Source organism: Dromiciops gliroides, chromosome 2, assembly GCF_019393635.1.
Source record: "Dromiciops gliroides isolate mDroGli1 chromosome 2, mDroGli1.pri, whole genome shotgun sequence".
NCBI lineage: Eukaryota > Metazoa > Chordata > Mammalia > Microbiotheria > Microbiotheriidae > Dromiciops > Dromiciops gliroides.
The window spans coordinates 636,186,500-636,213,967 of record NC_057862.1 but is presented as its reverse complement, the minus strand read 5'-3'; the positions used below and the strand labels follow the sequence as shown (position 1 = coordinate 636,213,967).

Here is a 27,468-nt window from a genome sequence, read left to right as displayed (position 1 = left end):
AGAGACAGGGTGGACTGTCTGGTCTCACTGGATTAACATTGTCTCAAAATTGGAAGGTCCCCTTCAAATGAGATGAAATTTGTAAAAGTGTTTTCTTAGCACAGTGCCTTGCATACAGTAAGTACTATGTAAATGACATTTTTTCCTTCTGAATAACAGTTAAATTCATCTCCAATAGCAGTAATGAGGGAGAGTCAAAATATTTGACTCTAAACTCCAGTAAACTTTAGCTGGGACTGGGGAAATACTCAAAGGAAATGACTGGGGGTTATTGGACTGCAACAATTGCTAAAATTGTTATGCTTAGGGATCACAACTCCACCCGGGCTTTTTCAGGCTCTGATTCCTTCATCTTCTGAGGCATAGTTTCAGTCCAGAATTCCAACTTATTCCCCTTCAGACTCTTTCCCACAGACAACTGCAAATTCAGTTGTAGGTATTCTTCCTTCTGGTCATAGACTGGCCAGTGTAAGAGGTTTGCACCATTTGGGTCTCTGAGGGGTAAAAACAAATGTTTAGAAAAGAAAGGTACCATTCATTCTATTGGCAAGTCTAGCAAGCTACCATCAGGTCAGCCTGAGAGCCAAGGATGAGGCCCTAAGGTAGGGGTCAGCTGACAGTGGTGGCAGCCACAGAGAGGACTTATTCACTCATCCCAAAGCAATTTGATTTTCATATTTCATGTTGCATCTTTCTAATGCATCTGAGGTAGGTCCCAAGAGTGAAAGGATTCACATAGGGACTGAATAGCCAAGTCAGGATTTGAACTCATCTCACTGGACTCCATATCACTAGAGCAGCTAGGTGGTGCAGTGGCTAGAGCACCAGGCCTGGAGTCAGGGAGATTTGAGTTCAAATCCACTCTCAGATCCTTACTAGCTCTGTGACCCTGGGCAAGTCACTTAATCCTGTTTGCCTCAATTTCCTCATCTGACAAATGAGCAGACAAATGGCAAACCACTCCAGTGTCTCTGCCAAGAAAACTCCAAATGGGGACACAAAGAGTCAGACATGACTGAAGTGACTGGACAACAACACTGGCCTCCAAATCCAAGCCAGTGCCACTACATCCTGTTTTGATGTGTCCCAAGGGGGAAAAGAGGTCCCTGAGACTCCAGGGGATGGAGGAGGTCACGAAATTTACTAATCTTTCTTGTGTTCCTTTCAAGATGCCCATGTGGAGGGTGTCAACCAGGGCAACGGCTCTCCCAGACTTGAGGGACTTGAGGAAAAGGTAAGATTGCTCAGCAGACCTTGCCTCTAGCTCTATTTTACTGAAGCAATTTCAATTAAGTAACTTCTTTGTCAGTGGAGAACCTTTATATCACTAGGAACAAGCACAGTCCTACAGGGAAACTGTCTGGAAACCAAGGGACAACATTCTCACCCATGGCGGGCAAAGTTTGCCCAGTAGCTCATTATCCTGTGGCTCAGGAGCTTTTCCTCTTCTGTTTCCTCCCATAAGACTAGGAAGAGAAAACGAAAGGATAAGGTCAAATGCAGATGGGAAGGGAAGGGAAGGGAAGGGAAGGGAAGGGAAGGGAAGGGAAGGGAAGGGAAGGGAAGGGAAGGGAAGGGAAGGGAAGGGAAGGGAAGGGAAGGGAAGGGAAGGGAAGGGAAGGGAAGGGAAGGGAAGGGAAGGGAAGGGAAGGGAAGGGAAGGGAAGGGAAGGGAAGGGAAGGGAAGGGAAGGGAAGGGAAGGGAAGGGAAGGGAAGGGAAGGGAAGGGAAGGGAAGGGAAGGGAAGGGAAGGGAAGGGAAGGGAAGGGAAGGGAAGGGAAGGGAAGGGAAGGGAAGGGTGTAGGGGAGGGGAAAGGGAAAGGGGAAGGGGAGGCTTCTAGCATATTGGGCAGATCCTCAGTGGAGGATTTATGGAGGCACAAGGACAAGAATCACACAGGATGAGAAGGTGTAACAGCTGAGGGTCTATACCAGAGGAGAAGATGAGGGCAGTGCTGAGGTCACAGGTCCATTCACATATGGAAATGTATTTTCTGCATTCCTGCCTCATCTTCCCTTCTGGGGAGTAAACCCCAGGAAGTCAGAGACTGTGATTTATTTATCTTTGTCTTCCCCAAAGTTGAACAGAGTGCTCTGCATATAGGCTGTGCTTAATCATGATTTAGGGGACTTCCAAGGCTGATACCTTCATCACTCAGTCAACCAGGTAACTACGAGTTGCCTCCTCTATCCCTGGCACTGGGCTAAGTGTTGGAGATGCAAATAGAAAGAATAAAAAATAAAAACCAAACAACTCTTGTCAGGAAGCTGGGGTTCTATTCAGTGCTTCCTAAGGGAAGGTGGTGGGGCAGAAAGAAGACTGGATTTGGGGTTAGTCCTGCTAACTCTGTGATGTTAGATAATCTCTCTGAGCTTCAGTTTTCTCTTATACACAACAGTGATGACAACCATCTCTCCCTTGCCCACACTCCCACCCTCACAGGGTCTTTGGGAGACTCAAAGAGCAGCTAAGTGGAGTGAGGGCAGGATATGGAGCTGGGAGGATTTGAGTTCAGATCCCTACTAAGACACTTGACTAGCTCTGTGACTCCTGCAGAGCTAGCCAAGTGTCTGAGTCAGGATCTGAGCTCATGCCATCCTCAGCCTCAGTTTCTTGATCTGTAAAATGGGGATGAGAACAGCACCTACTTCACAGGGCTGATATGAGGCTGTCACAAGAGAGTGACATATACAAAGCTTTTTGTGAACCTTCAAGCAGTATATGAATGCTAACTACTTCTAGCTATTGTTGTTATCTTTATTAAATGAGATGATGTATGGGAATGTGCTTTGTGGATAGAAAAAGCATAATTATTTATTTTAATGTCAGAGTAAGTTAGATGATGGAGATGGCAAATTGCTGCCCCAGGGATTGTGCCACCCCTGATCCCCCACCCAAGCCACTGCTTCCCTCCCCATCCAGTCTCCCCTGCTTACAAGGAGCTCCAAAGACAAAAGGCATTTCGTCACCATGGTCTGCTTTCACAAAATCTGGCCTGACATCCTTAAATATGCTTGGACGGTGCTGAAATTCATAAAAGTAGACTGGAGAGCTGGGACCTAGGCAAACATGAGAAATGCCCACAGTTACTGATATCTTCAACACAGGACAGGGCAACGTGCCATGGGTCCCTGGCCAGATTCCCTCCTATGGGGTGGGAGAGTGATGGTAGCTGACCATTGACTGGCAAGATCCTAAAGGGCAGCCCCTTAACAAATAGTGGCCCAGAGTGAGGTTGGGAGACAGGACAAGCTCCCAACCATAAGCCACAGTCAAGATTACACAGGACCTGGCAGCTTCAACATTAAAGAATCTCAGGTCTTGGAATATGATATTCCAGAAGGCAAAGGACCTTGGATTCCAACCAAGAATTAACTACCCAGAGCAAAATTGAGCATTGTCTTTCAGGGGAAAAGATGGACATTCAATGAAATAGGGGACTTTCAAACTTTCCTGATGAAAAGACCAGAGCTGAAAAGAAAATTTGATCTCCAAAGACTTAAGAGAAGCAAAAAAAAGGAAAATAGGGGAAAAAGTTATTCAATAAGGTTAAACTGTTTACATCCCTACATGGGAAGATGATACTTATAACTCTTGAGAACTGTATCTATATTTCAGCAGATAAAAGGTGTATACATAGAGGGTATAAGAGCTGTTTTTTCCCAACTTTGTAACAAGAAATTTGACGATCTAAACAAAATGGATGAATATTTACAAAAATATAAATTTCCCAGATTAACAGAAGAGGAAATAAAAGACCTGAAAAGCCCCATTTTAGAAAAAGCTACTGAACAAGCCATCAATGGGCTCTGTAAGAAAAAATCTCCAGGGCCAGATGGCTTCACAAGTGAATTCTAACAAACATTTAAAAATCAATTAATTTCACTACTATATAAATTATTTGGAAAAAATAGGTTAAGGAGTTCTACCGAATTCTTTTTATGACACAAATATGATATTGATACCTAAATCCAAAAGAGCCAAAACAGAGAAAGGAAATTATAGACCAATTTCCCTAATTAATATTGATGCAAAAATCTTAAACAAAATATGAGCAAGGAGATTACAGAAATTCATCCTCAGGATATACACTATGACCAGGCGGGATTTATAGCAGGAATGCAGGACTGGTTCAACATTAGGAAAATTATCAACATAATCTACCACATCAATAACAAAACTAACCAAAATCATATGATTATATCAAAAGATGCAGATTCTTCTTTCACAACGTGACCAATGCAGAAATAGGTTTAATGTGATTGTACATGTATAAATTATATATCAGATTACATTTTGTCTTGGAAAGGGTGGAGGGAAGGCAGTGAGGGAGAAAAATTTGGAACTCAAAATGTTATAAAAACAGATGCTGAAAACTATCTTTAAATGTAACTGGAGGCCAAGATGGCAGAGGAAAGGCAGTGAGCTCTTGAACTCATGATATGATCACTCCAAAAAATACCGAAATAATGCCATAGGACAATGCCTGAAGCAGCAAAATCTACAGAAGAATGTGTTGAAATCATCTTCTAACCAAGAACAGCTTGGAAGGTCAGAAGGAGGGAGCTGCTGTCCTGAGACAGGAGTGGAGCCCAACCCCACAGTCACCCTGACACAGATCCAGTCCCAGGAAGGCCTCACCAGAGAAGGAGACCCCCAGAGCCTGTGAATCAGCTGAAGCACCAGTGTTGTCTGGAACTAAGCTCACAGTCTGGTGAGAGGGCTGAGCCCTGGGCAGGGGGGAGACTGCAGGGGTCTATTCCGGTGCTGAGGCAGAACCTGGGTTTTTCACCCCTGCTGGGAACCAGGAGGTAGGCTTGAGTAGCAGTGGCCCAGGTGGGGGAGGGGCACAGGCTCATCAAAGCTGACAACCACAACACACAAAGCTGGTTGATTAGCAAGTTGGTCTGGGGTCATCTACAGACCAGGGAATAAGCCAGGTGTGTGAAGAACCTGATCCTCCTTAAATCATACTACCTGGGACTTCTTAAGCTTAGGATACTGCAGCCTGGAAACATTACCCCACCTTAAGGAGTTAAAAGTCAAGTAAAAGAAAGGCAAGATGAGCAGATAGAGAAAAGTGAGGACCATAGAAAGTTTCTTCAGTGACAAGGAAGATCAATGTGCACCCTCAGAGGAAGATGTCAATGTCAGAGCTCCTATATCTAAAGCTTCCAAGAAAAATAATAATTAGTTTCAGGCCATACAGGTGCTCAAAAAAAGGACTTTGAAGATAAAGTTAGAGAGGTAGAGGAAAAATGGAAAGAGAAATGAGGGTGATGCAGGAAAGACATGAGAAAAAACTCAACAGCTTGAAAAGTCAAGTTGGTCAAGTGGAAAAGGAAGTACAAAAGCTCTCTGATGGAAATAATTGCCTAAGAATTAGGATTGAACAAACGGAAGCCAATGACTTTATGAGAAACCAAGATACAATAAAGCAAATCCAAATAAATAAAAAAAATAGAGGGTAATGTGAAATATCTTCTGGGAAAAACTGGAAAATAAGTCCAGGAGAGGTAATTTGAAAATTATTGGTCTCCCTGAAAACCATGATCAAGGAAAGAGCTTAGACATCATCTTCCAAGAAATTGTGAGGGGAAATTGCCCTGATATTCTGGAAGCAGAAGATAAAATAGAAATTGAAAGAATTCACAGATCACCTCCTGAAAGAGATCCCAAAAGGAAAACTCCTAGGAATATTATAGCCAAATTCCAGAGCTCTCAGGTCAAGGAGAAAATACTGCAAGCTACCAAAAAGAAAGAATTCAAGTACTATGGAGCCCCAGTCAGGATAGCACAAGATCTAGCAGCTTCTACATTAAAAGGACCAGAGGGCATGGAATATGATATTCCAGAGGGCAAAGGAATTGGGATTACAACCAAGAATCACCTACCCAGCAAAACTGATGATAATCTTTCAGAGGAAAAAGTGGGACTTTAATGAAAAAGAGGAGTTTCATGTATTCATGATGAAAAGACCTGAACTGAATGTCAAATTTGACTTTCAAATACAAGACCCTAGAGAACCATAAAAAATTGGAGATGGGGGACATACCTGGGGTTGCGCAGTGGGAGACTGTCTTGTGTCTGAGGCCGGGTTTTGGCTGGGATCCCCCTGGGTCCAGGGTGGATGCTTTGTCCACTCTGTCACCTAGCTGCCCCATGATTACATCTTTAGGGTAAAATTGAGTGGGGAGGGGAATGTGTTGGAGGAGGGGGAAGGGCAGTGGTGAAATCCTACATGAAAGAAACAGGAAAAGGCTTATGGAATGGGGGAAGAGATGGGGGAGGAGCAGGGCAATAAATGAATTTTACACTCATCAGAAAAGGTTGAAAGACCTTAAACTCATTAGAGTTGCCTCAAGGAGGGATTAACACACACACCCAAATGGGTGGAGTAATTTATTTAATCTGGGCAGTAAATGAGCCTAACACTCATCAGAATTGGCTCAGAGACATCAATCTCATCAGAATTGGCTCAAGGAGGGAATAACATACACACTCAATTGTGTGGAGTAATCTCTAACCCTGCAGGAAAATAGAAGGGGAAGGGGATAAAGAGAGAGGGGCAAAAGAAGGGAGGGCAGATTGGGGGAGGGGACAGACAGAAGCAAATCCCTTTTGAAGAAGGATAGTATGAAAGAAGATGGATAATATAATAAATATCATGGGGAAGGGAATAGGAGGGAAGGGAAACAGTTAACAATAGTAATCATAAAAAAGAGAAGGGGGGAAATTGTACAAAAATATTTATAGCAACTCTTTGTGGTGGCTAAGAATTGAGAACCAAGGGAATGTCCATCAATTGAGGAATGATGGAAGAAGCTGTGGTATATGATTGTGGTGGAATGGTCTTGTGCTATAGGAAATGACAGACAGGATGATCCCAGAAAAACCTGGAAAGACTCATGAACTGATGTATAGTGAAGTGAGGAGAGCTGGGAGGACATTGTGCACAGTGACAGCAGTGTTATTCAATGAGCAACTGTGAATGACTTAACCACTCTCAGCAATGCAATGATCCAAGACAATCCCAAGGGACTAATGATGAAGCTTACTATCCACCCCCATAGAAAGAACTGACGAAAAGAGCACTAGTGGATTGTACACATATTACCTGGTTGCTGTCTTGTGGAGGGGGGAGGAAAGGGAGGGAGAGAGGGAGAAAAATTTGGAACTCTAAATCTTTTGAAAATGAATGTTGAAAACTACCCTTACATGTAACTGGGAAAAATAAAATAAATGTTGCCAAAAAATGTAACTGAAAAATAAAAAATACTTTTATGATTACAAAAAGAATATATGCTTATAGCAATACTGAGGAGGAGGAGGAGGAGTACTAGTACTAGTAGTACCAGTAGTAGCAGTAGTAGTAGAGAACGGTCACTGAGTTCACCTTGGTTGTAGTTAGGTAAGGGTAGGAAGGAAGAAGGAAGGTGAATGACTGTGTTGGTAACATAAACACACCACCCTAGGGACAAGACATTCTTACATTGATTCTGAAAAGGGTCACTACCATACTCACTGTGCTGATATTTGGCCACTTTGAGGGAAGGCATAACAATGATAAAATCACCCATCATTTCCTGGAATTGAGCTCTAACTTCTTCAGAGTCTTCAATATCTTTTAAATATTCTTCCATCATGAAATGCCCAAGCTTAGGAGGAATACCCTATAGCAGACAAAAGGGGAGACAGTAACAGAAAAATGAGCTTACCTAGCAGTGGGTTGTTTGGGAATGTTTGTAGATTGATTGTAAGAATTAAGCAAGAGAGAGGGGGTAGCTAGGTGGTGCAGTGATTAAAGCATTGGCCCTGAATTCAGGAGTACCTGAGTTCAAATCCAGCCTCAGACACTTGACACTTACTAGCTGTGTGACCCTGGGCAAGTTACTTAACCCCCATTGCCCCACAAAAAATAAAATAATAATAATAATAAATAAGAATTAAGCAAGAGAGCTAGGTTACCCAGTGAATAAAACTCTGGCCTTAGAGTAAGTAGGGCCTGTGTTCAAATCTGAACTCTGACATGAATTAGCTATGTGACACTGGGCAAGTCCCTTAACCTTGTCTGTATCAGTTCCTCATCCATAAAATGAGCTATAGGAGATAGCAAACCACTGGAATGTCTTTGCCAGGAAAACCCCATCAAGATGGAGGGCAATACAGTTAGCAACAGTAACTATGAAAGAAATGATGAGCAGGATTGTATCAGAAGGACAAATGAAAAATGCAGACCATCAACAGAGAAAGAACTGATGGTATCTGAATACAGATTGAAGTATAATTTTATTTGTTAGATTCTCTTTCTAAAAGTATTTTCTTCCACAACCTGACTAATGAGAAGATGTTTTGCACGTGGATGACTTATACTGAATTGCTGAATTTCACAGGGAGGGACAAGGAGAGAGAAAGGAAGAAAATTTAGAACACAAAGTTTTCAAAATCAATGTGAAAAGTAATGATGAGCAGGAGGAGTTCAGAGAAACCTGGAAGCACTTAACATGAACTGATGCTGACTGAGAGGAGCAGAACCAGGAGCACATTGTACATGGTAACAGCAAAATTCCGTAATGAACAATGGTGATAGACTTGGCTCTTTTTAGCAATGCAATGGTCCAAAACAATTTCAAAGAACTTCATGATAGAAAATGTTCCCGACATCCAGAAAAAAGAACTGTGGTTTATTAATGTGGATTGAACCATATTGTTTCGACTTTTGAGCTGCTTTTTTCCTTCTTTTTAGAGGTTTTTCCCTTGTGCTCTGACTCTTCTTTCACAATATGACTAATGCAGAAATATGTTTAATGTGATCGCACATATATAACCCATATTAGATTGATTTCTGTCTTGGGAAGGAAGAGAGGGTAAGAAAAAACTGGAAACTAAAATCCTATGAAAACGAATGTTGAAAAGTATCCTTATATGTAACTGGAAAATAATAAAATACTGAACTAAAAATGTAATTCAGAAATATTTTTTAAAATAAATAAAAATACAAGAAAATTGTACATTATTGAAAAAAACATCAATAGGGGTCACAAAGAGTCAGACATGACTCATTGGCTAAACAAAAAGGAATAAACCCACATAAGTTTGCCTGCCAATCATAGGTCCTGGGTCCCAATAGATCCCTGTACCACCTCCCCACCAGGAGTTAAATTCCTCAGGAAGATAATAGACAGCTCCTGGTGGGGGATGGTGTAGAAGGGATGTTGGGCTCAAGGAAAGGATAGAATTAGATGAGGTCCCTTCCAGCTCTGGGACAGAAGAAAGTCAGAAGGTGAAAAGATCTTCTAGGAAGGATCTCTCCTAGACTATTTCAATAGCCTCCTAATTGATGTCTCTGCCATAGATCTCTCCCCACTCCAATCTATCTTCCACTCATCTACCAAAATGATTTTCCAAGAACAGATCTGACCATTTTACTCCACTGCACCAACTAAGTAAATTCTAGCAGATCCCCAATTCCTCTGGGATTAAATATACTCTTCTGTTTGGTATTTAAAGCTTTTAACAAACTGGCCCCATCCAGTCTTAATATATATTATTACCCTACTCACACTCTGTGGTCCAGTTATGCCAACCTTCTGGCTCCTTGTACTCCACATTCCATCTCTCATCCCCATGCCTTTGAATTGACAAGAGTCAGATCAAACAGCACCTTCTATAGAACATCTGTCTTGGTTCCCCCCTCCTCCAGCTGCTAGTGCCTTACCCCTCCTCTGAGATTTACCATATACCTCTGTACGTGCAAGTCATCTCCCTCATAGAATGTAAGCTCCTTGAGGGCAGGGACTATTTAGCTTTGTCCCTGTGCCCAGCCCAATGCCTGCTACCTAATAGGTGCTTATTTAAAAAAAAAAGTTTTATTAACTGGTATCTTACCCACAGTGGATTCTGCAGGAATGATTGGATACTTTTTATATCCATGGCTTGCTTAAATCCAGCCATGCCCGTTTCCTGTGTAGACAAAATTGGTGCAATGTGAGCATACTTTAGAACTTTATGAAATATATGTATTTTTTTAAAATATCTAATCCAAGGAAGTCATCTTACCCTTTAGGGGGGAGCTAGTACCATGGATTTGTTTAGTTATTACGGAATAATGCCTAATATACACTGAACAACTCTCAAGGTATTTTACAAAATGGCCAGCAAAATAGGGGGTGATGCCTAATAAACAATAAACAGGGGTCATGGTTTCTTCATAATGACCACTGGTCTTGGACAATGACTGATACTTACTAAATCTTACTGAAGTTAAAAAGCAACATGATGGTGAATTGTGTTAAGAGAGGCATAGTTTTCAAGAAAAAGGAGGTGATAGTCCCTTTGTACTCTACCTCTGGGGAGACTACAGTTATCCCTTCCACATCACAACTTTCCCCATTGTGGTTTTGGCGTGTTGTGGGTTGGCATAAGAAATTAGATGGGAATTTGGGGGGGATTTTTGTGGAAGCCACAGATGACATGGAATGGCCAGCAGACAACAGAGAAAAAGTTTTAAAAACCAGACATAAAATATCTGTATAGTATTGTATAATATCAAAATATTTTGTCTCTTCCTACCAAAATAATTCAGTCTTCTTTGCTGACATGAAGGGAAGGCCAAAACATTTTACATGGATGCTCCAGATCATGGGGGTGCTGCCCCCCTCACTCCTGTGATTTGGAGGACATGACTGTGTATCTGGAATCTTTTGTTCAGTTCTGGGAACTACAGTTGAGTCAGAAAATAGAGAAGCTGGAGAAGGGGCTCATATTCTTTCCATATAGGGATGAGTTCAAGGAACTTGCTTAGCTAGTCAAAGAAAAAACCTGAGGGCAGGGGAGACATGATCATTGTCTTTAACCAGTTTTAACCAGCATCACTTGGAGCAGGCATTTAACTTGGGCCATTTGCTCTAAGGCAGAACAAGGAACAACAGGTAGAAGTGTAAAAAAGAAGTCCATTTGGATTTGCAGAAATGATACCATGCCCAGCAGCTGGAGCTGTCTCAAAGTGGAATGCACTGCCTCAGGGTCCTTGGAGAGACTGGATGTCCATTTGTCCAGTGAGTTATAGAAGGGATTCTCCTTCAACTCTGGGCTAGACCTCATGGCCTCCAAGGACCTGTCCAGCTCTAAAAGTCTGTGATTCCTTGGAGAAGCATAAACTGTGGAGGTCATAAAGAAGATGGCACAAAGTAGAAAATCTTAGTATCTTACCGCAGGAATAAGCCAACCATACTCATGGTTGTTGACACCAATGATGGAAGGGACATGGTGAAACTCTCCTGAAGCCAGCAACTCTTCAGGGTGTTTGGGAAAGAACTGCCCATCAACTACACCAGGAATTATTGGGAAATGCTAAAGAAAGAAGCAGAAAAGAAAGAAAAGAAAAGGTAAGTTTATCTCCACAATCTCCTTCCCACTATCCTTTTCTCATCATTCTCATTGTTCTCATTATTGCCAATCTATTTTAGACATTCTTTATCACTTACCTGCACTCTTTTTTCGGACACAAGCTGGGTCACACAGCTAGGAAGTGTCTGAGGTGAGATTTGAACTCAGGTCCTCCTAATTCGGGGGTCAGTACTCTATCCACTACAGTACTTAGCTGACCACACTTAGGTAGATTCTTGCAACAGTATCCAAACTGGCCTCCCTGTTGCTCCCTCTAATTTATCACATACACCCACACATCCCTTCTTCATCTTAGATCTGATTATAACACTCTCCTGCATTTAAAAAAATGGTCCCATACCTCCCCATTACCCAAAGAGAAAACTCCTATACCCCAGTCTGCCATTCAGAGTCCTCTCTTTTGCCCCAGGCCTCTATCACCCTACCTTTCCAGCCTCATCTCATCCTACTCAGACTCTGATGTTGTCAAATACCTTAGTTTCACCAGTAATGGATTCCCAGATCTCCACTGAATATCAGTGACATTTTCCTTCTTTTCAGCCCTGGCTCACTCTGATCTCTCATGGCTAGAAAGGCCTGTTCCCCAGTGCTACCTGTTCAAGTTCTATACTTCCTTCAAGAGCCAACTTATAAGCCACAACTTCCACAAAGCCTTCTCTCATACAGCAGCCAAAAGGGCCCTTCCCTCCCTCAGACTTCCCAGGCACATGCTTGGGACTCCCCCTGTGTACTTGGGTTCTGTTACCTGTGTGCTCCATAAATCCCACTCCCCCAGGAAGGCAACTTCCATCATGAACCTATCCTTTCTCTATACTCTGTGTCTCCCCAGGTCAGACACAGAAGCTGCTGTGGAACTGCTGGAATAAGCAGGAGAGCCCTGGCCTAAAAGTCAATCAATCTGGATTCTATTGTGGGCTCAGAATTTTCAGCAAATTACATCCCTCTGGGTTTCAGTTTTCTCCCCTATACAATGAGTGCATTGGACTCAATTATTGTCAACATTTTTCCCATCAAGCTTCCTAAAAAGGGGCATTGGGATTGGGCTTTAAAAGATGGGGAGGATTCCAAGAAAGAGCTGTTATGAGAGGGAGCAGGGTGGAGGAGGAAGGAACACTGTGTTGAAAATTGGGAGGTACCTGGGCTTGAATCCCAAGTCTGATGTGTATTTACTGTGTGATACTGGATAAGTGGATAAGTCACCACCTGCATGATCTTCGGGGATTTGTTGTTCTTGTTCAATCATGTCTGACTCTTCAGGACCCCATGAACCATCTAGGCAATTTCTTGGAGAAGATCATGTACTGGTTTGACATTTCCTTCTTCAGTAGTTTAAAGCAAACTGGTTAAGTAACTTTTCCAAGGTCACACAGCTAATAGGTGTCTGAGGCTGTATTTGAAGCCAGGACTTCCTGACTCCAGGTCTAGTGCTCTATCCACTGAGCCATCTCCTTAGAGGTTTGCTCATCTATAAATGGGAATAATGATTCTTGTACTTCCTTCCTTCATGGATTATTATGAGAAAGGCACTGTGTCAACCAGTATGACAATAAGAAGGACTTCACAGACATAAGACATAGTCTGAGCAAAGGGATGGAGGTAAGAGATTATTGGGAACATTTAGAAAACTGAGGAGAGACTAGTTTGGCTGGAGCATAAAGTGCTAAGGGATAAGACAAGAAAGGCATGGAGGCACCAAATTGTTCAGTGCTCTGAATTCTAGGCTTGAATTAGATTGACAGTCAGGAATCTTATTCTCCCAACTCCTTGACATCTACTATGGACACAATGAAACTAGACCTCCCGGGTACTTGTTGCTTTGGCAAAGGATATTCATGAGATTGTAGATTTAGAACTGGAAGGTATTTTAGAGGACCATATGGTCCAACCCCCTCATTTTCCAGATGAGGAAACTGTTGTCAAATCAGGTTGAAAAACACAAGATCTTTACCTCAATGCCCACCAACTGAAGGTGTGAAGAAAGGGCATCAAGGTTGGTTTCTGGCCCTGCCCTAAGGTAGTTTGGCAGTGCTAGTTGGTACTGTTACCCTTCCTGCTCAGCTTACATACCTTGCCAATGGCCATGATCTCCTCCTCAGTTTTGTTTCTGAGGCACTGAACCATGGAAGCAGAACTGTGTCTCTCACAAGCAGACAGATTGGCAACAACCTGCAAAGAGGTACCCACAAAGAGTTAATATTCTCATAGAGGACCCCCCTGGCCTGCATCACAACAGAGGAATCCTCTGGTATTCATCAGGCACCCAAAAAAGGATCATTTCTATAGGTGATATTGCAGTCATGACAAAAAAGAGACCAAGCTGGAATATGTCTGGCTGCCTAAGGGGCCAAGTCCCCCAATTATGAGCCTACTATATACAGGGCTCAGTACCAGGCAGTAGGGGCAGGCATAGGCAGGGGTAGATTACAAAGACATAATCCCTGCTCCTGAGGAGTTTTCTCAGGGAGAAGAGACCTAAATATCTATGAAGGACACACAAAGGAGTCTGGGATGTGTTGAAAGAGCCCTTACTTTGGCTTCAAAGATCCCTCAGCTCTGGTCCTAGCTCAGAGAACCAACTCATTGTGTGACCTTGGATAAGTCAGACAATGATAGAACTATAGAGGAAGAAGGGACCTCACACCATCATTTCATCTAACCTGTACCTGGGCACCCTCAAAGAACTCCTGCTGCTTTTCAGGAGTGTTGGAAAATAGATTTTGGAGATAGAAGGGACATTAAAAACCAACTAACCTAATGCATTTTTACAGAGGAAGAAACTGAAGTCCCAAGAAGGGAATTAAAACTTAAGGAAGGATAAGACCAATTGTAGAGACCAGAGAAAAAGGAACTTACATTTACAAGCATTTCTGGGCTGGAAGTAATCATGCCCGGGAGGATGGCCACACCACTCTCCATGATCGCCCTGTGGAACAAGCCTTTGGACATGGGGGACAGAATCTGAGGAACAAAACCACATTGAGTTGAGGGAGAAGGGGAAGCAGTTATGGGGAAGCCCAGATACTCCTGGCTCAGCAGAGAGACAGGAGACTGAGTCTGAAAGCCAGGACTCTTATTTACCCATAACATAACCATATAAGACAGTCACAAATCAGCAGCTTCTATGTGGGACCCTGGCCTTTGGGCCCTTTGGCACAACCAAAGATAGTTAGATAAGTAACAAGGGCTAAGTAGCCTTGGTCAAGGTCTAGGACTCTCTGGGTGGTTAGGTAACAAGGTATGATAAGATGCCTGTGCTGTGCTGTAACCCAGCAATGCTGTTCCTATGCCCTGCCTCCTTATAAGGTTATATGGTTTACTGATTATTGGTTATTGTTTGTTTATTGATTATGAGAAAGCCCAGGGTCCTTGTTAGGATAAATGACTTCAAATCCAACAGTTTTTCCCTATGCCATGGGGATTTCTCACTTTCCATTAGCTATTATTTTTAAATATTATTCTTCCACTGAAGTCTTCCTCCCGTGCCTAATCATAGCCCAGTGGCCATGTTAGTGGTAGACAAAGTCTTTTAGGAAGGAGAGCTTACCAAGCCAGAAGGTCTTTGCCTCTCAGGCCCTTGATGGATTTTATGTCTGTCCTATGAGGGCCAGCCATGCTAAGCTTTGAGAAGCTCATCAGCAGAGGATGGAGAGAGCAGATCTGCAGCCACTGTTAGTCAAAAAGATCACCTGGGGAGTTGCGGACAGACTCCAAGCAGTATTAGGGAGAGATGTACTTCAGTGGAGAAATTGGGGATCCATTGGGCCTTGAATTACTTCACCATTACACCAGACACTTATTTTTCTCTTACTCAAAGTTGTTAGTAAGCCTTTAAAAAGGGATAACTCATTTTCTGTCTCCAGTAAAGTAAGAGGAAGAAGGGACAAGATAATCAGTTGGGAGTAGGGCAGGGGAGTGTAGTAGGATCTCCAAATGAAAGGCAAGGGCAGGGGGCAGTCTTAGAGAAAGAAGTCATCACCCCCCAATAGTTGTAAGATGGGGGAGGATAAGAGAAGAGGAAGAACAGCTCTGGTCTGTGAGACTAGATCTTGGGTTTGGCCACAAGAGGGCCCCTTCCAGGCAGGGGTCATTTTTTGCTACCTACATGTGAGGAAACGCTAGTTCCCCCAGCAGACTCTCCAAAGATGGTCACACAGTCAGGATCTCCTCCAAAGTGAGCTATGTTCCTCTGGACCCACCTCAGGGCAGCCACCTGATCCAGGTAACCCCAGTTGCCAGGGGCATGAGCATCCCCAGTGCTGGAAGACATATTAGACAAGGTTTGAGAATGCTGAAGAAGAGCACCAGCCTCATAGGAATACAAGCTAGATGATGCAATGGATAGACTCCTGGGCCTAGACCAAGCAAGACCAGTGTTCACCTACAGGCTGTGTGACTGTGTCACTTAGACCTCTGCCTCAGTTACCTCATCTATCAAATGGGAATAATAATAGCGTGCAACTCTTAGAATTGTTGCAAGGATAAAATAAGACCCTATTATAAAGGATAGAGGAGGAGGAGGAGGAGGAGGAGGAGGGACAGGAGAAGAGAAAAGAGGGGAGAAAGATAGAAAGATTAAAGAATAGTATAAGTGAGAATGAAAGAAAAGGCAATATTCTGGAGAAGAACAGATGTAATGGGATCATTTGTGGGTGTAGAAAACTTAGCCTTATTGAGGAAAAGGTCCTTCTCTTCATGTATGACAGAGGTGAAGGAGGAGATAGTGACAGAAGGCATTCGAACAATGTGAGATAAGGAGGAGGGGACATGAGGGAGCTCAGTGGATGGCATTAAGTTTTTTCCCAGAAAAATATAAAGTAAAGTTCTGAGTTAAAATGGTGAGGAGAGGAGAAGTCACTGGTGAGTGAATTGATTAGGGAAGATCCAAAGGATTGCCTTGCCACAGTAAGGACTAGGTTAAGACTATGTAACATTAATTTGTATGGACCCAAGCAACATGGTTTCATGATTTTCTCTAGATTCATTCAGTAGTATTCAAAGAATAGCAAAAGGGGTGGATGATGGAAGTAATCCAAGGCTGAGTGTTGGCAGGGGAAAATTTGAGAGAGGCTAAGGATTAAGTGTAGAGATGAAGTGGTTCAATGGGGGGTTAAGATGCAGAAAGGAAGAGAGTATATATAACCAGTCAGGGGTGAAGGCTTGAGAAAGAACTGCCGGGTAGGGCGAGTGAAAATCAAGTTGAGGATGAAGAACAGGATTAGGGATTACAAAGAAGAGTCTAGTGGAATGATAAAGTATAACTAAGTAGAAGAATTTCAAAGCACAGAAGTGGAACACTTCTGGGTCATGGCAAAATCGAGGGTGTTAGGAGATTATGAGAAATGAATACACTGGGGAACTGAAAGGTTAGAAGGTTTAAGGAAACATCAATATAAACACTTCATTCCTTAGTGTGAAGGTGGGAATTGGGGAGGAGAGAAAGACTGTAAATGAGGCACTGAACTCATTGAGAAAAGCAAAACATCCTAGAGGATGGTAAATACAGCTGCTAGAATCTTGGTGATAAACATGGATTGAATGAACCTCAAAGGAGCAGAAGTTACTGAGTGATGGTAGTAGAGGCAGAGTCTGGAAGTGGGAGTGGGAAACAAGGAGTATTTTGGTATCCCTGTGATGGAGGTATGCGTGAACGTGCAAATAGTACTGGAAATGGTCAGCAGGAAAACTGGGTCATCAGAAAAAAGTCATCACTCAGTGAGTGCAAGTAGATGGATGGGGTAAGGAAAGAGTGAGGATGAAAGCAAGTTTGTTATCTATGGAGCAGGCATTCCAGAGAGCACAGTGAAGGGGGGAGGTAGCTTTAGAGGAAGACATTACAGGGAAATGGGATTGGAAAATCAGTGTAATCATGAGCTTTATTACAATGCAATACAGCAAGCAGAGGTTAGGTGAACACAATAGGACCATCTTGTTTTCTTGTCTTGTAATCCCCAGAACTTCAAACAGTGCCTGGTGCTTAATAAATGCTTTATCTACCTGCCTATCTGTCTGTTAGTCCACCATTCCATCCATCCATCCACCCCTCTCTCTGTCAGTCTGTCTGTCTGTCTATCTAAATTAGAATCTGATGCCAAGGGAGGAGAGGTGAATTTATTAGTCATAAGAAGTAGGTCCATAATTGGAAACTGGTTCCTCTCACTACAAATCCAATGCGTTTTTTACTATATCATGATGAGTTTGTGGGGGAGGCAAGGCAAGGCAAGAGATGTGGAGTCTAATCAGGAATTTATCAAGATTCCCCTCAGAATACTCCATTGTGTTTATCATCTTGCTACCACTCAGAGATCTGGAAGTTCATCAGTGAAGAAATACTTGTACTTACATTTCACTGGGGTCAAATCTCACCTAAAGAATCCAAGGATGCCCAGTCTGTACTGGATGATGACCACTACCACATTCTGGGAGGCAGACAACATTGAGCCATCATATGTGGAGGCAGAGCCCAAGACAAAACCACCACCATGGATCCACACCATCACCTGCAAGAATCAGACATTGTTTTCCTTTCAGGAAACCCCACCAACCAGGGTTCTACAACTCTCTTGTTCAAAAGAAAAATATTGTATTTTGTTATCTTGGGACCCATGATAAAGTAGCTCTAACTGTGAATGAAATCACTTCTTATCAATATACTATCTATCAAGAGTACACAGGATATACATCTGTGTTATTTAAATTATTTAGGGACTAGACTGGGTGTACTAAGTTTATTGTTACTGCTCTATTCATTGCTGTTTATATAATAGCTATTGCACAATTTGGCAGTAAGCACTTATTATTATTACTTAATATTATTTAATATCACATATTATTAAAGTATTTATTGACTTCCCCACTAGCCAAAAGCTTATACGCCTAAACAATTACATACCAAGCATATTGAGCCAAGAGGGCGAGCAGCAACAGAGGGAGGAGAGGGCATGTTGAGAATAAAAGAGACCAAGCTTCTTGTGGTCCAGTCTTTTTATCCTCTTTTGGTAGAGGAGGATCACAATACATTGATCTAAGCTAATTGGTTAGCATCACTCGGCTCCATTGATTGACATGAATTGAGAGGTGGTCTTAGAGAGGGTGTATTCCTGCTCTAGGAGTGTCTTCCCCTAGCTAATCAGAAGAATAAATCCTCATTCCTTTTGTTAAGGTGCCCAGGCAGGTTATTGGTATGAGAGGGAAAGAGCAGCAAAAACTAATGTCTGGGTTTCTCCTAGAAATCCATTACTAATAATTATTTTCTCACATATGAGAGCTACTCTCAAAGAAGAGCCCACTTGGCCTGATTTGGACGCAGATCAGATCCCCCTTGGAATCTTCCTGGTATAAATCATTTCCCTGAGGTCCTACTGCTGCCACAGATACACACAGAGCAAAACATCTTTGATAGGATCCTTGCCCCCCCCCAAAACAGGTGAAAGAGTCATGATTCCCTATCATTTATTTTAAGAAAGGAAGTCTGGTCTAGATGATAAAGGGTTAGCCTTGGAGGGAGATGGACTGAATTCCAATTCTGCCTTGGACACAGGAGCTATGTGACCCCAAAGAAGTTACTTAGCATCTCAGCACACCAGATGACTCCAAGACTCTAAGTTACAAAAGAAGTTCCTGTCTTCATCAACAAAGAGAGTTTCCACACAGGGAAGCTCCCTTCAACAATGAAGTGATGGGTCTGGACAGGATGAAGATGTGTTCTAAAGGTCACACCTGATCCATGCTTTGCTCTGGTCCTTTTGCAATCATAACCTTTAGCAGAAATTGATACCATTCCACATCATGGAACTAACTCCCAGAAGGTATTTCAGTCATTTTCAGTCATGTCCAACTCTAAATGAGTCTTCCAGACTCCAACACAGCACTATCTCCACTGTGCCACCTAGATGCCCTGAAGTCATAAGGAGGCAGATTCCATCCTGATAGAAACAAGGATTTGCTAACAATGTGAGCTGCTGCCCACTAGTGGAGTGAATTGCCTTGAGAAGCAGTGAGCTTCCTGACCTGGAGGACTGCAGGGAAGGCTAGATGATTTGTCAGAGATATTTACAGGAGGACTGCTCCCCTACGGGGGGGACAAGGAGACCTCTGAGGTCCCATCCAGTTCTAATGCCCTAGGATTCTCATCCCACACTGTGGAAGTTACAGAGATCTGGCTTACTGGCAATAGGGCTCCCTCCTTTGCATGCTCAGGAGTGTAGATATTGAGGTACAAACAGTCTTCAGAAGGGCTGGTAAGAGGGATAGGTATTTTCATGAGATTCAACAGTTTTTCTAGGACAGTGACATCCTGGAAACACCTGGAAAACACAAGAGATACCTGATCTGAATAGAATCACATGGGGATGATATAGTGCTTTGAGGTTTGCAAAGCATTGTACAAACATAATCTCCTTTGACCCTAGCAATAACCTTTTTTCTATCTTAATAATATTTTATTTTGTCTACTTACATGTAAAGATAGTTTTCAAATTCCTTTTTAAAATATTTTGAGTTCCAAACTTTTATCCCTCCATTTCCCTCCCTACTCCACAGGACAACAAGCAATCTGATATAGGTTACAGATATACAATCATGTTATACATATTTCCATTTTAATCATGTGGTGAAAAAAGAAGCAGAACAAAATGAAAAAAACCTCAAGAAAGGAAAAAATAACGACAAATAACATGAAAATGGTATTCTTTGATCTGTATTCAAACTCCATATTTCTTTTTCTGGATTTGGAGAGCATTTCCCATCATGAGTCCTTTGGAATTGTCTTGGATCATTGTATTGCTGAGAAGAGGCAAGTCTATCACAGCTGATCATCACAAAATGTTGCTCTTACTTTGTACAATGTTCTCCTGGTTCTGCTCACTTCACTCACCTTCAGTTCACTTAAGTCTTTTCAGGTTTTTCTGAAATCTGTCTTCTCATTATTTATTATAGCACAATAGTAGTCCATTACATTCATGTACCACAACTTGTTCAGCCATTTCCCAGTTGGTGGGCATCCTCCCAATTTCTAATTCTTTGTCACCACAAAAAGAACTATTATAAATATTTTTCTACATGTGGGTCCTTTCCCCTTTTCTATGATCTCTTTGAGATATAGACCTAGTGGTGATATTGCTGGGTCAAAGGGTATGCACAGTTCTATAGCCCTTTGGGCATAATTCCAAATAACTCTCCAGAATGATTGGATCCGTTCACAACCTTACCAACAAAGCATTAGTGTTCCAATTTTCCCACATCTTCTCCAACATTTATCATTTTTTGTCATTTAGTCAATCTGATAGGTGTGAAGTGGTACCTCAGAGTAGTTTTAATTTCAATTTCTCTAATAAATTGTGATTGAGAAGATTTTTTCATAAGGCTATAGATCGCTTTAATTTCTTTATCTGAAAACTGCCTATCCATATCCTTTGACCATTTCTCTATTGGGGAATGATATGTATTGATATAAATTTGATTCAGTTCTCTATATATTTTACAAATGAGGCCTTTATCATAAACCCTGGCTGTAAAAATTGTTTCCCAGCTTTCTGCTCTCCTTCTAATCATGGTTGCATTGGCTTTGTTTGTATACAAACTTTTGATCTAATGGAATCAAAATGGGCCTTTTACTAAATTTATAATCTTGGGTGAGTCACTTAATCTCTAATTTTGTTCAATCATATCTGATGCTTCAGGACACTGTGGGATTCTCTTGGAAAAGATCCTGCACTGGTTTTCCATTTCCTTCTCCAGCTCATTTTATAGATGAGGAGACTGAGGCAAATGGGGTTAAGTGACTTGCCCAGGGGCCAGATATGAATATAGTTCTTTCTGACTCCAGGACCAGCATTCTATCCACTGAGTCAACTAACTGCCTCTAATCTCTGTTAGCCTTATTTTTTCTATCCATAGCAATATGTGTACTAACTACCTCACAGTGTTTTTCTGGTCTGCTGTTCTCTAAAGTCCAAATAAATGTGAACTATTATAATTAATCAATTATTTGTGGCTTCACTGCCCAGTAGAAAATAGGGAACATTCATTTCCTCAACAAATATTTATCAAATGCTTACTGTGTGCAAAGCACACAGAGACAAAATTATGAATAAGACAAGATAGAGCCCTGTGCTCATTGGAAAGAGAATAATAAAGAAAGCTGCTTACATGGATGGGTGAGATGTCGCATCTCTCACATTGCTCCATGAATCTGACGGTTGTGGAGGAGAAAACCTCAGGTCCCCAACAGGAGGTTTGGCAAAAGGGATTCCCAGGAAAACATTGACACCTTTGTCAGTCCCCTTGATACTGATGTGGGTCCCTTGGATCTGTCCAGACTCAGTGGTCTTGATGAGGTCATCAGTATTATGCCCTGAAAACAAAAGGGAAAGAAATCCTCAGAGACAGACAGAGGGCTTAACTGATGTCCAAATACCCCCAACTACCACCCCCAGCGCCGCCATTTTTTCATTAGATGGAAACACAGACCTCCTCCTATTTCTGCCATGATTCTTTTCATCTCCCTTAAAGAGCTCCAGTGATGGGAAACTCAGTCTAGAGAAGGACCATTTGCACTTTTAGACAGCTCTGGCACTGACTCAGGAGCTGTCCAACTTTGGGGATCCTGAATCTCAAGATCGAAGTAAATGCTCTCCAACAATCCCACCCCCAGTCCAGCTTAGGAAAGCACAGAGCTAAAAATCAGTGCCATGCATTATCCAATTGAACAAAGACTTAATGAGCATCTACTATGGGCAATGCCCTCAGCTCTGAATTGAGGCTAAAAAGGCACCAATTTACATACTCCTAGAGAAGAATGACCTATGCACCAATAACTAGGAATATAAGGGAGAGGTATAAAGGAGAGGTCCTACCAAAGAGCTATGAAAAGATATGGGGAGAATCAGGAAAAGTTCTACAGCAAGTGGCAGCACCCAAGCTGCATCTTTAATCAAGGGCCTTCAGCAGAACTAGACTGAGGGAAATGTGTTCTGGACATGGGAAAGACAGTAGCCAAAGAAGGGAGACAGGAGAGGGCAGGGCATGAAAAGCTTATAGAGAGTAGTGCCACTGGTCTATGGTATGTGTTGTGAAGACTCATCTCCCTGAGTTCAAATCCAGCCTCAAAGCCTTACTAGCTGTGTGACTCTGAGCAAGTCACTTAATCCTGTTTGCTTCAGTTTTCTCATCTGTAAAATGATCTGGAGAAGGAAATGGCAAACCACTCCAGTATCTTTGCCAAGAAAACCTCAAATGGGATCTCAAAGAGTTAGTCATAACTGAGAAATGACTGAACACATCAAATATGAAGATTGTATGGATAAGGCTGTGTACACAGAGTCCTGGGTTTGGGCTTGCAGGATAGGGGTACAAATCACAGTTCTCCCAATTACTGCCTTGTGGACTTGTTACAGTTCCTTCCCCTTTCCTAAAACTGTTTCATTTCTTTCATTAAATGGGAGAAAGGCGTTGACGTCAATGGTCCTTGAATTGTATTAGAATTCTCACAGTTCTCCATCCCAGAGTTCAAGAGCTACAGACTGCACAGCTGTGAGGGCACAGTCTGCCTGAATCAGAAGTACAAGAGTCAGGAGCTCCTCTGAAACACTAGCACTCCCCTTTAATCAAAGGAGATCAAAGTATAGTCCAATATGAAATGCATGGGAATGGCTTTATTTTTTTTCTTTTTTGCATTTAAAAAATTATTTAGTATTTTATTTCTCCCCAATTACATAAAAACCAATTTTAACATGTGTTTTTAAAACTTTGAGCTCCAATTCTCTCCCCTTCTCCATCTTCCCATGCCCTACCCCCACATTGAGAAAGCAAGCAATTCTATATAGGTTATATATATGTAGTCATGCAAAACATTTTTCCATATTAGTCATGTCATGGGAAAAAAACATAAAAAAACTCAAACAAAAAAGTAAAAATTATTATACATCTATCTAGATTCAGACACCATCAGTTCTTTATCTGGGGATGAATAACATTTTTTTTATCATAAGTCCTTCAGAGTTCTCTTGCATCATTGTATTGCTGAGAATAGCTAAGTCATTCACAGCTGATCATTTTATAATATTGCTGTTACTTTGTGCACAGTACATTGCACTTTGCATCAGTTCATGGAAGTCTTTCCAGGTTCTTCTGAGAGCATCCTGCTCATCATTTCTTATAGCACAATAGTATTCTACCATTTTAAAAAAATGCCACTATTTGTTCAGCAAATCCCCAATTGATGGGCATTCCCTTAATTTCCAGTTCTTTGCCGCCAAAAAAGAGCTGTTATAAATATTTTTGTATATATAGGTCCTTCTCCTTTTTTATCTCTTTTTGGATGCAGACCTAGTAGTGGTATTGCTAGGTCAAAGAGTATGCATGGTTTCATATCCCTTTGGGCATAGTTCCAAAGGCTCTACAGAATGGTTGAATCAGTTTACAACTCCACCAACAGTGCATTAACATCTCATTTTTCCTATATCCCCTCCAGTTTCTGTCATTTTCCTCTTCTGTACTATTAGTCAATCTAATAGGAGGTAGCACCTCAGAATTACTTTGATTTGCATCTCTCTTTATCAATAGTGAGTTAGAGCATTTTTAAAATATCAGTATAGATAGCTTTGGTTACTTCATTTGAAAAGTTTTCATATATTTTTATCATTTATCATTTGGGGAATGGCTCTTATTTTTATAAATTTGACTCAATGCTCTATATGTTTGAGAAATGAAGCCTTTTTTAGAGAAACCTGCTTCAAAATTTTTTTCACTTACTATTGCTAACTGTATTTCCCTCCATCCTATCCCCCCATGCTTATTCTATTTTCTCTCTCCTTTCACCCCATCTCTCCTCAAAAGTGTTTTGCTTCTGGCTACCCCCCTCCCCAAATCTGCCCTCCCTTCTATCACTCACCCCTCTTTTCTTATGCCCTTCCCCTTCTACTTTCCTGTACAGTAAGATAGATTTCTATACCATGGGAGTGTCATATATATATATATATATATATATATATATATATATATATATTAGGGTTTAAGTTTCTCCTCTATAGTAACAGTGGTTTAACAGGATGAAAATAAATAAATATGTTGCACCACATTTTCTCATGCAAATATAGGAGTCACATTTCCAGTCTCTCAAAAGATCCTTCTCACCCCACCCTCTAATTCTCACCCTTCTCTACCTCCTTGGAAATGACTCAGCTTTCCCTATTGCCACACCCTACCAGTGGCTGATAAGAAGAGTTTTTGTACATCACACACACATAGAGAGCATCAATTTCTCAGCAGGAAACTTAGTTTGGCCCCTTAAAATTAAACTAGCAATAACCCCTCACCACCACCACCAGCCCACCCTCCCGAACAATCAGTGAGGGTGACAAGAGAAGAGAACATGCACAAGCCCCATATCCCCAGTAGGAAAATCAAAGGACTCCTCCCATGTACTCCCAGAAATCATCCCTTCCTCTGGTTCAGTCTGGTGGAGCGGCTTACCTTGGGCTGGAATCAGGAGGCCCAGAACCCCCAAACTCAGAACTTTGGGCAGCAGGGAAGTCTTCCACATCCTTCCCTCTGCACAGCCTTCTAGTTATGCCTAATCAGATCGAGGGCCAGGGCTTTTATTGAAAAAAAAAAAAAACTGGATCAAAGGGCACTCCAAGGCAAATGGGCTAAGTATTACTTCATGAACTTCCTTGTCAGAATTTGTCTTAGGGCTGCTTGAAAAGAAAAAAAAACATTGGATTGAAAGGCTAAAGACAAGTCAGAAAATCCATCCATTCACAGCAGTGATACATGATTGTAAATGTTTAATAACAAGTTCTCTGGAAAGAAAAAGAAAAAGAAAAGATGTACCCATGACACTCTTTTTTTAAAAATAGTATTTTATTTTATTTTTTACAATTACATGGAAAGATACTTTTCAACATTAATTTTTATAATATTTTGAGTTCCAAATTTTTCTCCTTCCTTCCCTCTCTCTTTCACAAGACAGCAACCAATCTGTTATAGGTTATACATTACAATCATGTTAAACATATTTGCACATTAGTCCATCACACTCTTTTTAAAAAATAATAAACATTTTAATTTATAGTTCTGAGTTCCAAATTTTATCCCTCCTCCCTCCCCTTTCTCCCCTTCCCCTCTCCCTGATGTAGTAAGCAATTAGATGTGAATTGTCCATGCACAATTTTGTAAAACATTACCATATTAGTCATTTTGTATAAGAAAACGAATAAAGGGGAAAAAATGAAAGAAAGTAAAAAATGGCATGTTTCAGTCTGTGTTCCATCAATATCAGTTCTTTCTTTGGATGTGGATAGTGTGTTTCATCATTAGTTCTTTGGGATTGCATGACACACATTTTTTTTCTTCAATATTAATAGCATTTTATTTTTTTTTCAGTTACATGTAAAGATAGTTTTCAACTTTTTGTTTTTATAAGATTTTGAGTTCCAAATTTTCCTCTCTCCTTTCCCTCCCGCCTCCCCAAGACAGAAAGCAATCTAAGTTATATATGTATAATCACATTAAACATTTCTTCACTAGTCATGTTGTAAAAGAAGAATCAGAACAAAAGGGGAAAACCTCAAAGAAGAAAAAACAAACACAAAAAGGAATAGAAATAGTGTGGTTCAATCTGCATTCAGATTCCACAGTTCTTATTTCTTAATGTGAAGATCATTTTCCCTCATGAATCCTTTGCAATTGTCTTGGATCATTGTATTGCTGAAAAGAGCTAAGTCTATCACAGTTGATTCCACAGTGTTGCTGTTATTGTGTACAATGTTCTCCTGGTTCTGCTCACTTTACTCAGCATGAGTCCACTTAAATCTTTGTATGACACGCTCTTACATTTAATTTGCATAATTCATATTTTTCCATCACTTTCTAAAGTCTAGACAATCACCAAAACAACAAACCAAGCCCTGAATTATAGCATTTTTTGATTTCACAAGCAAGAATTTGGCAATGGGTTCTCAAGATTCAGTGGGAAGGGACAGCTAGGTGGCGCAGTGAATAAAGCACCGGCCCTGGATTCAGGAGGACTTGAGTTCAAATCCGGTCTCATACACTTGACACTTACTAGCTGTGTGACCCTGGGCATGTCACTTAACCCTCATTGCCCCGCAAAAAAAAAAAAAAAAAAAAAAAGAGAGCCAGTGGGAACTGGCACACCACTTCAGCCCATGTGTCAAGGGTCAGAACTCTGATTCTACACACCCTAAGCACTCCTCCTCCCAGTTTCAGGAGACTTCTGTGACTGTTCTCCTCTTGAAGCTCTTCAGTTCAGTTGTTCTTCAGTTGTGTCTGACTCATAATGACCCCATTTAGGGTTTTCTTTAACTACTGAGATGGTTTGCCATTTCCTTCTCCAACTCATTTGACAGATGAGGAAACTGAAAGCCCTCCAGGATCCAGCTGCCCTACTTCCCATGCCAGCCCAGCTGCCTGCTAGAATTTCCCATTATATGACACTCCATCTCCTGCCTCAGAAACTTTGACAGATGTTTCTTCATGTTGGGAGGGCATCTCCTTCTCACCCTTCCTGGTAGAGACTTGGTTTTTTTGGTGGGGTTTTTTTTTTTTTTTTTTGGAAAGTACAGCTCAGGTTCTACCTTCTACCTGGTGTCAGAAATTTAAAAATACTGGACTTTCCTTTTTGGTGAATATATGAAGGCTTTATTATATTCTTGCAAGAATTGGCACACACTATGGAAGAGTGGCAAGCCTTACCACAGCAAACTATTCTTTTTAATCCCTAATCCTATCCCAAAGGTCCTTCTCCTCTTCACCTCAGTGGTTGAGTACCAAGAGATGTACAATCTTCCCAGAATGCCTCTACATATTTCCCCTTAATATGTCCTTCCTCCCATTACATTCATCACATGTTTGAAAATGGCCACAGTCTCTACCTTTGGGGTGTTGGCAGTTAATACGCAAGAGCTAATTAAGCAAGCACAGTACAAACTAGCTTTAACCTTTGGCACACTTGGACTAGCTAGACTACTAGCCTTGAAGTTTCCTTCTATATCTACTTTGGGGCACCTGCAAGACTATCTTTAAGCCTTGAGGCTCCTT

General features: G+C 41.5%; 1 protein-coding gene across 1 annotated transcript; it reads right to left on the bottom strand.

The window, feature by feature from the left end:
- Positions 1-310: 310 nt before the first annotated feature.
- Positions 311-24,949, bottom strand: LOC122740015 (cocaine esterase-like). The gene is made up of 13 exons (XM_043981785.1): positions 24,880-24,949; positions 21,556-21,760; positions 19,574-19,712; positions 17,773-17,906; positions 15,512-15,665; positions 14,263-14,367; positions 13,477-13,575; positions 11,212-11,352; positions 9,889-9,963; positions 7,526-7,673; positions 2,937-3,059; positions 1,388-1,466; positions 311-494 (listed from the first exon to the last, which is right to left on the bottom strand). Exons 1-13 carry the CDS (start codon positions 24,947-24,949, stop codon positions 311-313), a joined length of 1,656 nt encoding a protein of 551 aa, XP_043837720.1.
- Positions 24,950-27,468: the final 2,519 nt, after the last annotated feature.

Bases quoted from the DNA above. Each gene is read 5' to 3' on its own strand.
- LOC122740015 (XM_043981785.1), bottom strand. From the start codon at position 24,949: ATGTGGAAGACTTCCCTGCTGCCCAAAGTTCTGAGTTTGGGGGTTCTG. The intron at 21,761-24,879 runs GTAAGCCGCTCC...TTTTGTTTTCAG, and splicing joins CCTCCTGATTCCAGCCCAAG to GGCATAATACTGATGACCTC. The intron at 17,907-19,573 runs GTAAGCCAGATC...TGATTCTTGCAG, and splicing joins AGGAGGGAGCCCTATTGCCA to GTGATGGTGTGGATCCATGG.